Source organism: Egretta garzetta, unplaced genomic scaffold, assembly GCF_000687185.1.
Source record: "Egretta garzetta isolate BGI_Z169 unplaced genomic scaffold, ASM68718v1 scaffold156, whole genome shotgun sequence".
In the NCBI taxonomy this organism is placed as follows: domain Eukaryota; kingdom Metazoa; phylum Chordata; class Aves; order Pelecaniformes; family Ardeidae; genus Egretta; species Egretta garzetta.
The window spans coordinates 1,384,416-1,398,760 of record NW_009260125.1 but is presented as its reverse complement, the minus strand read 5'-3'; the positions used below and the strand labels follow the sequence as shown (position 1 = coordinate 1,398,760).

Here is a 14,345-nt window from a genome sequence, read left to right as displayed (position 1 = left end):
TGGATGGGGCTCTGAGCAACCTGATCTGGTTAGGGGTGTCCCTGCTCCCTGCAGGGGGGTTGGGCTGGGTGACCTCTAGGGGTCCCTTCCAACCCAAAACATTCTATGATTCTATGATTTTTTAGCAATTGTACTGAGAGCATCTATAGAGCTGCCATATATTTTGAAATGAGTAGTTGAAAAGTCTATGTTCTATTACTAATCATTTGGGGCACCTAGACTCTTCCTTGTCTTCAGTGCAGAGCTTCACATCAAGTAATAGTACTTTTTTAAGACTTGCTCCCAGCATTGATTTCCTCTGCTTCCTCTTTTATGCTGCTTCACTACATATTGTCTGTAAAATCCATTGTCTGTAAAAAAACCCCAACATTTCTTGTATAAAGTCTGTAAATTCATGTTCAGGAGGGGCTTTCTGGGGCTGAATAGGTCAGATCAGGACTGGGATTGATGTTCCAAACCAACCTGAAAGGAACCTACCACCCGAGATAAACTCAGGTTTATAAATAACTGATTTTGAGACTGAAAAGTTTTTTTGAGCAGTATATGTCAAAAGAAGTCTGATGCCCTACTGAGGCAAAGATTGCTCTTCTGTCCAATCCAATAACTGTATTTGTTGGCTCAGGTAATACCATTTCCCAAAGATATTAAGTTAGGGATTGTGTGAGAGAGGTTATTACAACCTTAGCTCACAAGCAGGGGAGACGTTAAGCTTTAGAATAAGGAATAGTGCAGCTAAGAGGTCCTTCAGTCTAGGTGCAACATACTTTTTATGTTGCTTTACTATTTCAAGCTGTGTAATGGCAAGTGTCCATCTCCAATTGTTTGTGCCTGTATGTTTTAGGGACACAACATGGCCTGGTGCACAGCACCCAGACTTATGTAGCCTTTTAGGGCTCAGGTACCCCAGAGTGCTACCCTGGCCTGTAGAAGTCAATGAACACTAGTTTTAACTTAGACTCAGAGCTGATTTTAAAATGCAAATGCAAACACAAGGCTTCTCCCAGGAGCATCAGCTCCATAAATGTTTAGTGAAGCACCAAGCCTAAAGCAGGCAGTGTAAGGTAGAGGTGCTTGTCTTTATTCCTAAAGGACTTCCTCGCAATTTCTGCATTTCTTTTAATAATGCAATTTGGTGGTCAGCTAGACAGCACAGCCGTAGATTTCTCCTTGGATAAACTTGTTATTCATTCACCTCATGTAACATGTTTGCAAAGAAACAATTAATAGGAAAACATTGGCCTTACTATAAAAGATCTATTTTTACATTGAATAAATTTTGGGGATTTTGCTGTTTGTTTGGTTTGGTTTGTGATTTCTCTTTGAGTTTGAGAGGAAAACAGACTACACAAAGTTCAATGCTGCCATCTAGTGCTGTACAGCAAAACATGGACTAGCTTGAATTTAAAGTGGTATTTTTGATAAGTTACAGAAATTCATCTTCTCACAGCTATTCAAACATAGGTTTCTACTGCTGCATGAGCTGAATAGCTATTTGGTGTCTCTGACTGTTTCAGCTAGGTTTTCATCATCTAACTTGGGAGCTGAGACACTAAATTCACATATAGCTACATCGAAGCAAGGTGTTTGAATAGGGAGCTAAGCCCCCTTTAATCAAGAAAATAAAAATGATTTACTGAAAGATCATGAGATATATCATTTCTTAACATTTCTAGCCCAGCCCTGGATGGAGGGGAGGGAGGAAACTGCAAAACCAGGGGCACGCCACAAGCCCTGCACAGGCACTCTCACCTGTCCCCTGTAGATTTACAAACGGCAGCATCTTGCCTAGGAGCCAACCCACTCCCTAGAGCTGCTCTTACCTAAGTGTAGTTGGGAGAATTCACAGAGAAAAAACTGAGTTTGTCGGCTTGGACTGAAGAAACAAAACTCAGGCTCAGGGTGAAATTTGGAAGATTTGGGTGATTTTGGCTTGATCCAGCTCCCAGCTATCCGTCAAGTTTGGATTTGTGCTGGGACATGGTTATGACGGGTCTGAGCTTCCCTTTGGGCATAGCACCTTCTTCCTACCCTCTTCTCCACTGCACCAACCACTTGCTTTGCTCTCACTGGCGATCCCTTCCCCACCTCTGACACTCTCAGCATGCTACTGAGGATCCATGCTTTGTCCTGCTCTCAAAATGCGGGCACGCTGTTCAGGGACCTTGTCGTTGTCAGGAATCAGCCCTGGGTTTTGCTGATATCAAACAAATCTTCCAGGAGCAGTCTAGCTTCAAGATTGACATTTTCTTTCAGTCAAAATAAAGATTAGCTTAGCTAGAAATATTACCTCTTTTTCTTTCTCTCCCAAAGGTCTCAAGCAACTCGTTTCCGCTGGCACCAGCCTGCTCCTTTCGATAAGCAGCAAACGTGGGCAATCGATAACGTCTACATTGGGGATGGCTGCATAGACATGTGCAGCGGCCATGGGAAGTGCACCCAGGACAACTGTGTGTAAGTGCCATTTGCTCCCTCTCCTGCCCAGTGCTGTAGCATTTCACTCCTCCTCTGCCATTTTAATGAACTTGCAGGAAAGATTTTGATACAATTTTTAAAAGGAAGGTGGATTTTGCTGTTAAAACTGAGCAGGGCACTGGGACCACTTGGGAATGAAAATAACGAGAGGAAGGGTAAGTGCGGGGGTTGGCTCTGCCAGGCCTCTGCCTGTTCGCACATCGTGGGCAATGCTGCTGGTCCTCTCCTCAGTGGCAACGCGTCGCCCCTGCTGTTGTTGCCTGTGCTGCATCTTGGCTGCCCTCCCACCAAGTAGGGAGAAGGGACCCCTTGAGTTTGCACACCCCTCTAGGGATGTACAGTCCTGGAGCTTCCCAGAAGATGTCATCCTTATTCCCGAAGATTTTCATGCCGTGTCCCTGTGCCCTCATCCTGGCACTGGGTGCAGAGGAGCTGGGCTGGAAGTGGGACAAGTCCACTAAGCAGAAGGATATATGCCAGTTCTTCACAAGGCCAGATTTTGCCTTGGGACTGGCGTTGGCTTGATGGCCTGATGTCTCTGCTCCATGGTAGGGTTTGCTGGTGGAGGCAGACGGGTTTGATCCTCAAACTGTCAGTGTAACAGCCCACACAGAGCCCTGCAAAGCTAACAAACAACAACCAGATCTCCCCAGATCTGTCTGTCTGGCAACAGAGAAATACCTTCCAGATGGATGCATTGCTTTTTTCCAGCCACAAATGGCAACAGAAATGGGGAACGGTTGTATAATTGCACTGTGACTATGTTAGAAATATATTCCACTGCAGAAGCGACATATTACTGTGTTGTCCTCTATCCTGACAGCACTGAAGTACCAGGGCACAATCTCCCTGGTGAAATCTGCATAGTAGCAGAACGCATTTCCATGCTGTTATCCAATCTTTGACACATTGTAAGAGGGTTTTTCAGAGGAGAAAAAAAAAGGAGGACTATATAAAGAAATAACAGGAAAGTACCCTTCCACTAAAATTTTACAGAAATTTAATTAAAATTTACCATTAGCAGGACATTCTTAGGCTTGGCACATTCTCCTAGGTTTATGTATCCAAGTACAATGTATTTTACTGATTTTACTCTGTGCTGGAGTGTACTCTGAATTAGCAGATTGAATGATACGTAACACCAGCCTTCCTAAAGTCATTTTTTTTCATATTAGCTACAAAAAGTGGCAGATGTTTGAAACCCCCATATACCAGTTTTGCACTAGTAAATGATGCAGACAGCCTCTATGCGGAGTAAGATGGCACCTTAATGTGGAATAACATGGCACTGATTAAACCTCAATGCAGAGCCTTTGCCAGCTGATTTTTGCATTTGTTTTCCTCTGCAGCTGCGATGAGCACTGGGGTGGGCTGTACTGCGACGAGCCAGAGACGCCCCTTCCGACACAACTGAAAGATAACTTCAATCGCTCGCCCTCCAACCAGAACTGGCTGACGGTGAACGGGGGCAAACTGAGCACGGTCTGCGGGGCGGTAGCTTCTGGCATGGCTCTTCACTTCAGCGGGGTGCGTGTTCAGCACCGGGACCAACTCACTCCATCTGACAGTATAAATGGGACCGATTTAAAACAATAAATAAATAGCAAGGTGTTTGAAAATATCAGCATAACATATTAAACAAATAACAAATAAAAAAATCTTGCATCCTTTGCCTAGCTGAAGGTCAACGTCAGACAGGTCCTGCAGACTAGGGCCAGCCAGAAACACTCCAGGAAAGCAGATTCCATGTTCCTGGCTATGCTGCAGCCAGGAAAATGAGATATAGTGTGTGTGCCTCGTGAAAGGAGCTGTGGAGGGGCCTTTGGAGGTGGAGCGGATAGATTAAAACACAGTCCAAGTATGTAGATATTCAATTCCACTCACTCGCAATAGCCTTCTCATAGCACTTATAACTTCCAGAGACCTGAGTTTGGTGCAGCTTCTAATCAGACCACAGAGGTAAATTAATAACTAGGTATATGCATGTGTAACTCAGTTCTGGAAAATACATCCATGAGTAGCCTCATCCTTCAGCTCTTTCATTGTTGGGTTTTTCATGTGTAACTCAGTTCTGGAAAATACATCCATGTGTAGCCTCATCCTTCAGATCTTTCATTGTTGGGTTTTTTCAGAGTAAGCTCAGAGTAAAATTTCCCGGTTTAGCAGCATATGTAGGTATATAACCCAGACTGCCGCTGAATTACAGTTTGCTTACAGATAACCTCAGTATTATAAAAATGACAAAGTAGTATTTTAGAAACATGTAAAACTTATGCTTGTAGATCTCTTCCATGCACATTTGTAACTAGGTTCACATTGATGCAAGTTTTCTAAAATAAACTAATAGAAGCATTACATTTCCACACCCTTCCATTATGACTAAGTAGGCACCTCTAATAGACTAAGCAATGTGAAATATGTAAGGGATTATGGGAAAACAAACTTATTAAAATTGCTGTGCCGTTTGACGGTTTGCATAAATTGAGCCATTAGCACATAATCATTAATTCTGCCTGGAAAACCTTGGGCTTTGCACTGGAGACATGGATGTATCTAAGTCCTGTATTCGGAAGAAAGGTGAATACAATTCTTGCTACTGAATGTTGTAAAGCTGTAGGTACAAGTAGCAACGTGTATGAATACACAACAGGAATTTTTAAGATTGAACACAACTGAAATGATGTCCTTAGGGAAGAACATTTATTGTTCTGTTGTAGCTTTACCTTTGTTGTAATTAGTATAATTTTGTACAATTTTGAAGTTTTTGCAATATGAAGTTATATTAATAGTGACTGCATAGCCTAACTTTTTTTATGTTCATAAGTTTTGCCAGCCAACACCAGCCAACATATTTTATCATTGCTTTTAAGGGCTGCAGCCGCATGTTAGTTACAGTGGACTTGAACCTCACCAGTGCAGAATTCATCCAGTTTTATTTCATGTATGGATGCCTGATAACTCCTAATAACCGCAACCAAGGAGTGCTGCTGGAGTATTCTGTCAATGGTGGAATCACCTGGAACCTCTTAATGGAAATTTTCTATGATCAATTCAGCAAGCCTGGGTTTGTAGATACCTTCTTCTGCCCATATAATTTCCTGTACTGTAGTAAGGTGGTCTTGTATGTTTTGTAAGAACCTGTGGGACGTATTACTGCTGTGGTTTGGGTGTCAGATCTTTAAGAGTTCAGCCTGTCCAGTCCTGCAAGCATTTATGAATGGCCTTAATGTATGTGCTTGAGCATCAGCATCTGTGCAGCTGCTAGGCCAGAAATACAAGGGTAGTAAGGAGTCTGTAGCAGTCTGGTAGATTTGTAAGTGGTTGCAGGAAGATAAATTAATAGCTACTGTAATGATGTTCATCCCATTCTTTAAGATACTTTCATTTGTAATCTAGTTTCTTACTGACAAAAGCAGAACGGCATTGCTTGAACTAGTTAGAAAACTGTGTGGAGAGGAGAAACTGAGCTTCTGCAGATATCCATCAAAAGAATGGATACACTCAAGCCCTATTTTCAGATATTTCTGAGATTCAAATCACACATAGGTATGGGTGAACCTTTTCCTCACTGACTAATTTAAAAGACTTATAGAAAATGGGGCTGGGAGGGATCCATTATTTGTTATTTCATTTGAACACACCAAGAAAACACTGGCATTTTAATTGGACAAGAGATTTAAGTGTATAGTTATCTACTGTTGTAATGGAAGTGAGAAAATTGTATTGGAACATTGTTATCTGCTGAATGGCTCTAGGTTGAAAATAGTAATCTTAACTTAAATGAAATTAATTTAATTAAACTTAACATTCTCCTTCTTAACACTTTCCTTAATTAGGACCTTGTGGTCATACCCTGCTAGTCTAGACCATTGCATTTGGCCCCATAAGCACAGTTGGGAGCACGTGAGGTTGCTCACATCATGTCTGGCTGCCGGCCCTTCCCAAGTCACTCTGAGCCCCTGGCCCAGGGATGACATTGGGAGTGATCAGGAAGGTTTTTGTTTCAGCAGTCTCCTGTAGGGGAACGTAGGCTAGACCATCCAGCCTTTTCTTTCTTTCCCAACTTCCACATACTCTAGAAAACAACAGGAGTGGACCTGGTCAAAGCACTCAGCACAGAGCACTGAGAAGTGTCCTCCTCCTGTGGCTTTCCTATAACTAATGTCCACTTTTTATTTCAGCTTTGTGAACATCCTCCTTCCCTATGATGCCAAAACCATTGGGACGCGCTTCCGCTGGTGGCAGCCTAAACACGATGGCCTGGACCAGAACGACTGGGCTATCGACAACGTGTTGATCTCCGGCTCAGCTGACCAGAGGACGGTGATGCTCGACACCTTCAGCAGCGCTCCCCTGCCGCAGCATGAGCGCTCCCCTGCTGACGCAGGGCCCACGGGGAGGATTGCCTTTGACATGTTCATGGAAGATAAAACTACAGGTAAGGGTTCCACATGGATCCGAATTAAAGAGCAACAAGTCAATGCAGCAACTTCCAAATCTTGCTGAGCCTCTGAATCTTTGTCTCACTGTGATGGGTATCGCAGATGATCCCATTGCTATAGGGGCTTTGTCTTTTGTTTTTAGTTCACAAAATGTGAAATGAAAAGATGTAATGTAACTTTTCTTTTTCTACTGAATGAATTGACTTAGAAGTTTAATTTCTCTTCAAAGAGAGAAAAAAGGATTTAAAAGTACCAGGCTATTCTAAGCAGATTTCTTAACCTGAGTATCTGTTTCTTATTTCCTAACTTTTTTAAACATTCTTCAGGGAAGTTAAGTTACATTTTACAACTAAATTTTGTAGAGGATGTATTTCTGGATGTTTACACGGCTTAACAGCTAGCAGTGCTGGGCTACCCTTTGTGCAGGCATGTAGGCAACATCCATTAAAAAGTTCTCCCGTAATGTCCAGTGCAACAGAAGTTTATGTTTTGAGTAAGTCTCAGATCCTTAGTTCTTGAGCATTAAAAAATAATGCTATAATGCTTATGTAAGAGGTGCTTTGAGCAATAAATATGATAAATGTAATACATATGCACATGGGAAAGATGGGGTACTGACATTCTCAGGAGCAATACTAAATAATTCTGATGTAGGCTGAAAAAGAAAGCCATGAATCACTGTTAGTGGTTAACACTATTCCCAGTTTTCTTTAACTGATATTGTCATTGTATGTTACTGACATTGCCATTTATTTTCAAGTGAATGAACACTGGTTATTCCATGACGATTGCTCGATTGAGAGGTTTTGTGATTCTCCTGATGGTGTCATGATCTGCGGGAGCCATGACGGCAGAGAGGTCTATGCAGTCACCCATGACCTGACTCCTACAGAAGGCTGGATTATGCAGTTCAAGGTAAGATCTCTGTCTGCAATATAATTACTCAAAACCACGTTTTGCTCCAGGTGTAAGTAGATTTTTCAGGAGGTTGGATGATGTGTAGGCCTACGCACAAGCCATTCCCTACAGGGATAAGTATTATTATTAGGCCATCCTCATTTTTCTCACCTACTTGTCTTGGTCAGCTTTAATACCACAGGCTGTTCTCAGAGCAGACGCACTCTTCTCTTCCAGCACAGCAGTTGTGCGGACATCATGTAATAAGGATATTACGCATATACAGGGTGTATATTTTGTTAGAGCTGCTCGGTGACAGAAAAGCAGCTCCAAAGAAGTCCACACCACTCCTATGTTGTCATGCATTCACATCAAACCTGCACCCAAACTGCCCTTCGTATACCCCTTTACCTAAATAAAAGAAATAAAATAAATAAATAAATAAATAAAGTTGTAGTTAAATAAATAAATAAATAATAGAGAAATATGGACGTTGTAAGAGCCCTTTGCACATCTCTCCCATAAAGATGGTCTGCCTAACGTAGCTGAGCTGGGTGGCCTCATCTGAAATATTCAGTATAAGGCACAAGTGTCAAAACCTGGAGATCCAGAAATGTGAGCTAACTAGAAGAAAATGAAACTCAGAATGTGGTGCCTGTTCTCAAGCTTGGAAATCTTGATGAGATCTGCACATGACTGGTGCCATACAAGGATTGTTACTGCCATCATTTCAAGCAAAATTCTGCAGTCAGTTTTCAGGTTCAAATGGTTTTTTTAAACTCTAGCCACCACCACAACTAATCCTAATTTACTTATGCTCTCTTCTCTATTAGGTTTCTGTTGGATGTAAAACCTCAGAAAAACTTGCACAAAATCAGGTCCATGTGCAGTATTCCACTGACTTTGGAGTTAGCTGGAGTTACTTAGTACCTCAGTGTTTACCAGCTGATCCAAAATGTTCTGGGAGTGTGTCGCAGCCATCCGTCTTCTTTCCTACAAAAGGATGGAAAAGAGTAACTTACTCACTGCCTGAAAACCTCGTGGGCAAGTAAGTATGAATTCTCTACTCATTTTGTCTTGAATTCACCATCTGAAAAACACAACGGGGGATACATCTGCCTATTCATTTTCTTCCAAGGGAAGGGCAGACTAGCAGCATTCACGTTCATTACATATACCGCATAATTTTATTTCCTATCAATCAAGATTGACCATGACTCTCGGTCTGAACAACCAGCAAAGTTCTGCTTGCTTCTCTGCAGTCTGCTCTGGTACAGCGTGTTCTGCTCTGTTCAGACAGCCGCGGTCAATTAGAGAGCAGATTTACGAGTTACTGAGTGGAAAAGTTACCCTTATTGTCTGCAGTAGTCCGCACATATGCAAACCATTTGTCTTATTCTTTGAGTAATCTGTTCAGGAAGTATAACCAAAATTGAAATTCTTCTGCAAGAAGCCAGAATAGCTTTTTTTGGCTTCAGCAGTGTCTGGAATCTGTCCATATATCGTAGGTAGTACACGCGTGAAGAAGAAGATATGGTTATGTATTAAACCAGTTTCAACAGATACTGCCAGATACTACTAGTGGAAGCTTGGAGGATAGTACAGTCATAAGTATATTGTGTTTCACCCACCTTTTTTCAATTGAGCAAAATTGTTTTACACATGTCTGTTTTTCTTCATTCATTTATATCCAGTCCCGTGAGGTTTCGGTTCTACCAGAAATACTCAGATATGCAGTGGGCCATCGATAATTTCTATCTGGGCCCTGGTTGTCTGGAAAACTGTAGAGGTCATGGAGACTGCCTGAATGAGCAATGCATCTGTGATCCTGGGTACTCAGGACCAAACTGCTATCTGACACAAACGCTGAAGGTAATGTCACTGCATGTTTTAAAATGTGAATTTTGCTATGTGTTTGGCTGAGAAAGAGAGAGAGAGAAGGAGATCGATCCCACTGGAAATGTCGCTGTGGTTCCTGTCAGCCTGAAAATACTCAAATCCATTTTCAGTCCTTTTATCATTTTTTAACAAAACTATTACTGCAGTATCCAAGAACAGGTTTGTTCCTTTGCAAATAACTCTGCCCGATAAAGCTGTGATAACGTTCACTGTTCATCCTTAGATAGTCATTACGTGATCTAAATCAGCCTTGCACATATGATTTTATTTGATCAAGGCCTGTAGAAAGATTGTCTTTACCATGAAAGAGCTTACTGAAGTAGGGAATACAAGAAAATGACATAAAATTGCATCAAATGAATTCACCTAGTGTTACCCTATAGTAAGTGAGTGAAATCTAGTTAGATATTGCTAATTAAAAAGTTAAAATATTTTTAAAACTTATCATTTTTAGAGAAGAACATGTAAGGAAACCCACATTAGTTTAAACTTCAGTGTTTGCCATCTCATTTTTTCTACATAAGATAAGAACAGAATAGGTACCTGCTCTACAGAAACAACCGGTTAGGAAGTGTTCTGTCCAAAGAGAATATAACTGTTTAACTTTTCAGTTATCATGCCATTTGAATTATTGTAACCTTCTGCTTTTCATCTGAGATACTAATTACATGAACAAATATCGTTATCTGTTTGCAATTTTTAATTAGCAATGTATTCTTCACATTAAGGACATTTGGGATAAAAACCTAGGAATTTTAGGGGAGTTTTACTACTATCTCCTTAAGGCCAGGATTTCACTCATGGCATTGCTTTTACTGCATACCTGGAGGTAAGTGAAAATCTGAGATATATTCCAGATGGTTTTCGCTGCAAATATTTGTGCAGAGAGTTGCATAAATGCATATTCACTGCAATAACCCTAAAATTTCATTGCAGTACTGGTTTTGCTGGGGAAAAAATATAGAATAGCAATTTCTTCTATACCTACTAGATATGTACTGGAGTGGTGTTACATAGTCTTAAGTAACCACAGTTGTGAATTAGACCCATTCATTTGCACATGCAAATTTTAGTGTGCTGGATTACCTCCCAAGTATCCTAAAATCTAGCCCTAGCATATTTTCACATTTTGCCAATTCAGTTCAAGCGGCTAAATGTTCAGCCAAAGGTGATTATGTTTACTCACCCTGAAAATAAGTTTTTACAATGTTCATGAGCCCTTCGAACATGTTTAGGTCAGTTCCAGCTATGATCATCAGAAAGGCTTAATTAAGATCATAACTACCTGTGCTTTATGTTCAACACCTTACTTACAGACTTTCCTGAAAGAGCGCTTTGACAATGAAGAAATTAAACCAGATTTGTGGATGTCCTTAGAAGGCGGAAATACCTGTACTGAGTGTGGGATTCTCGCAGAAGACACAACTCTGTATTTTGGAGGCGCAACTGTGAGGCAGGCTGTCACTCAAGACCTGGACCTGCGGGGGGCAAAGTAGGTCATGTTTCCATGTCATTTTAATGGGGAACTCTGTTAAACACTGATGAAGCAGTAGGTGACATAGCTTGTAGCTCAGGGAATTCCTAGGCCACCACAAGCGTAGTATTATCTCAGGCAGACACTAATTAGATGATGATTCTCAAGGCACTGATGCTTTCAGATGGGTTGCAGAGAGCAAGGCTTGTCCCAGCACAGTGGAAGGGGTCTACCATGCCCCGGCGAAGCGGCAGGTCCCCTTCCCCAGAAATGTCCTGAAGTCAGCAACGCCTGTCCTGCAAAGAGGCGAGACACCGCAGCCTCCTGGGCACTGCTGTCTCCCCGCTGGAGGCACCAGCTGAGTCTCCTGCTGACTTCAGAACACAACCTTTGCTGGTTGTCCTCTCTTGGGCACCCGTACAAGACCCACTCCACTCACATGCTGTAGAAAAGGATGACTTAACCGGAGAGCAATGGAATTATGTCAGTTTAGACAAGCTAAGGACTTGACATAGAAGACAACTTCAGCATCATTTCCCTTGGCTGTCTGGCTTTAATAAAGCCACACACTCTCACTTCTGTAATTCTGTAATTCACTGGATCACACAACCTTTCAGGAAGGAAGGGGCCTTGGGGAGCCTGTAGTCCAACCTCAAGCTCAAAGCCAGGTCAACACTGAATTTAGACCAGGTTGCTCAGGGCTTTGACCCATTAGGTCTTGAAAAGCTCCAAGGACAGAGATCCCAGTGTCTCTGGACAGCTTGTTCCACTATTGAGTTACCCTCACAGTAATTCTTTTTCTCCCCTGTTATATCCAGTCAGAACCTTCCTTGTTTTGATATATGACCACTGTCTCCCAGTCCCAGCCATCTTCTCCAGGCTGAACCAGCCCTGGTCCCTCAGCCTCTCAAAGGGCACGTGCTCCAGCCCCTACCACTTCAGTGGCCTCCACTCACCTTGCCTCAGTTTATCAACTTCTTTTATGTCCTTCACTTCTGTGAGGGCACCTTCTTAACTGGTGTTTAGCCCCCTTTCCACCAGGACTCCCAGGAAACTGTCAGTAAAGCAGCGCCCAGCCAGTCAGTCCCCAGCTGGTACCACTGCAAGGGGTTAGACCCTCCTAGGGGCAGGACTCTGCTGAATTTCATGAGGTTCTCATGGGAATTACTAGGCAATGTTTTCTACTTGTAAATTGATGCTACTTGCTTAAAAATGCTGTCATTTTGAACACTTTCAGCACACCTCCTAACAGAAAGCAAACGTCTCGATTCGTGCAGATTTTTAACAGGTGCAAACTTACACATTTACTCTTAGATTTCTACAGTACTGGGGAAGAATTGGGAGTGAAAATAACATGACAACATGCCACAGACCAACTTGCAGAAAGGAGGGAGTGCTGCTAGACTATTCCATTGATGGAGGCAAGTGTATCTTGTAGTTTCAGCTAAGCTGCAGCCTTATTACACCCTGTTCTGTATTCAAGCACCATGAATATCTCAGAAATTGTCAGAGAGATCCCAAATAATACGAGAATTTATAATTGTATTTTTGTCCTTGTAAAGGTTTTTCCCCTATCTAAAATGTCCGTCTATTGCTCAGGAGTTTTCCGTAATCCTTCTGCCTGGTTTCAGTAATCAGTGGCTTCCAGCCAATTTGATTCCTTTATAGGATTACAAGATTACTCTTGCAATGAGTAGCAGCTGCCAACTACCCTTAGAATTTGTCTGTCAGCAGACCAAAGCTATTATTTTTTATTTCCTATTATCTTCCTTTAATCTTTTAGACAATTCTACCATAAGACTGTTTTTATTCTAAACCTGCATCTTTTCATTCTAGGGATATCCTGGACTTTGCTTCATGAGATGGATTACCAAAAATACATCTCAGTCAGGCATGACTACATCCTCCTCCCCGAACGCGCTCTGACCAATACAACCCGCTTGCGCTGGTGGCAGCCTTTTACCATCAGCAACGGGATCGTGGTTTCAGGCCCCGACCGGGCGCAGTGGGCGCTGGATAACATCCTGATCGGAGGAGCGGAGATCAACCCCAGCCAGCTGGTAGATACGTTTGATGATGGTAAGACAGGCTGTGACAGCTAATCTGTTGTCTGGCATTATCTTACTTAAGATAAGCCCTGTGAGCTTGTATGCACGTTTTCTTTTTCTTAACTCAGCACATTTTTTGTTTTGTAGACTAATGCTGTTTATATACTGTTCTTCATGCTACTAATAGGGGGGTGTAAATATATATTCACATATATTCAGATATGTGTGTATGTGTGTGCATATGTATGTATACACCTACAAGAAAGACAAGTATTTTTATTTCAGTCTAACTCATTTCATTTAAATTCCTGTGTAGAAAAGTTTTATTTAATCATCTATTTAAAAAATACTATTATTTAAACATTATAATCACTTCTCTGGAGCTGATGGGTTTTTATGTCTATTAGTAGGTAGCTTAACTGTGTGTCATGACAGATGATAGCATAAATTTAGTGTTTATATCACAAAAGTCCTGTATCTAGTGATTCTGTGGGTTCATTACCAAGCCTTGATATTTACTGAGACAATGCAGTAATTGTATTTAATTCATCTTAATAGAAGGCATCTCTCATGAAGAAAACTGGAGTTTTTACCCCAATGCAGTCAGGACTGCAGGGTTCTGTGGCAATCCGTCATTCCATCTCTACTGGCCAAATAAGAAAAAGGACAAAACACACAACATCCTGTCCTCCAGGGAGCTCATTATACAGCCAGGATACATGATGCAGTTTAAAGTAAGAAATGTTTTCTCTTTCCAAAGTAAAGGATGCAATGAAAAACCATCTAATGTGCCTCCAGAAATTCTTCTTCCAGCTAGGATGCCCAACTAGATGAATAATTAATTTTTTTTAATGGGATCCAGGAAGGTTGCATAAATGTTAAATGGCAAATTAGTCTGACTGTCTGTATGCTTTGTGGGTTACTGAGAGGGACTGGAAGTCTAATCCCTTTCTCATGAAATTACTGGATCATCAGATACAGTAGGGATTACTTTCTAAGGTGAGAATACACGGCATGCAGAATATGCCATTTCCCCTTAACGAGTGAATAAGCCGAAAAGGCAAGGTAGAGGCAGTCTGGAGGAGAATGGCGTCTTGAAAATGCAAAAGTGCT

General features: G+C 41.7%; 1 protein-coding gene across 1 annotated transcript in view; it reads left to right on the top strand.

Annotated features, from left to right (window-relative positions):
- RELN (reelin) overlaps nt 1-14,345 on the top strand; it is a 258,355-nt gene that overhangs the window by 228,060 nt on the left and 15,950 nt on the right. The window contains exons 47-57 of the mRNA XM_009641400.2: nt 2,311-2,451; nt 3,822-3,999; nt 5,343-5,536; nt 6,654-6,910; nt 7,675-7,829; nt 8,645-8,859; nt 9,506-9,683; nt 11,027-11,202; nt 12,499-12,605; nt 13,021-13,263; nt 13,791-13,966. Coding sequence (XP_009639695.1) covers nt 2,311-2,451; nt 3,822-3,999; nt 5,343-5,536; nt 6,654-6,910; nt 7,675-7,829; nt 8,645-8,859; nt 9,506-9,683; nt 11,027-11,202; nt 12,499-12,605; nt 13,021-13,263; nt 13,791-13,966 — 2,020 coding nt within the window. The remainder of the gene's footprint in view (nt 1-2,310; nt 2,452-3,821; nt 4,000-5,342; nt 5,537-6,653; nt 6,911-7,674; nt 7,830-8,644; nt 8,860-9,505; nt 9,684-11,026; nt 11,203-12,498; nt 12,606-13,020; nt 13,264-13,790; nt 13,967-14,345) is intronic.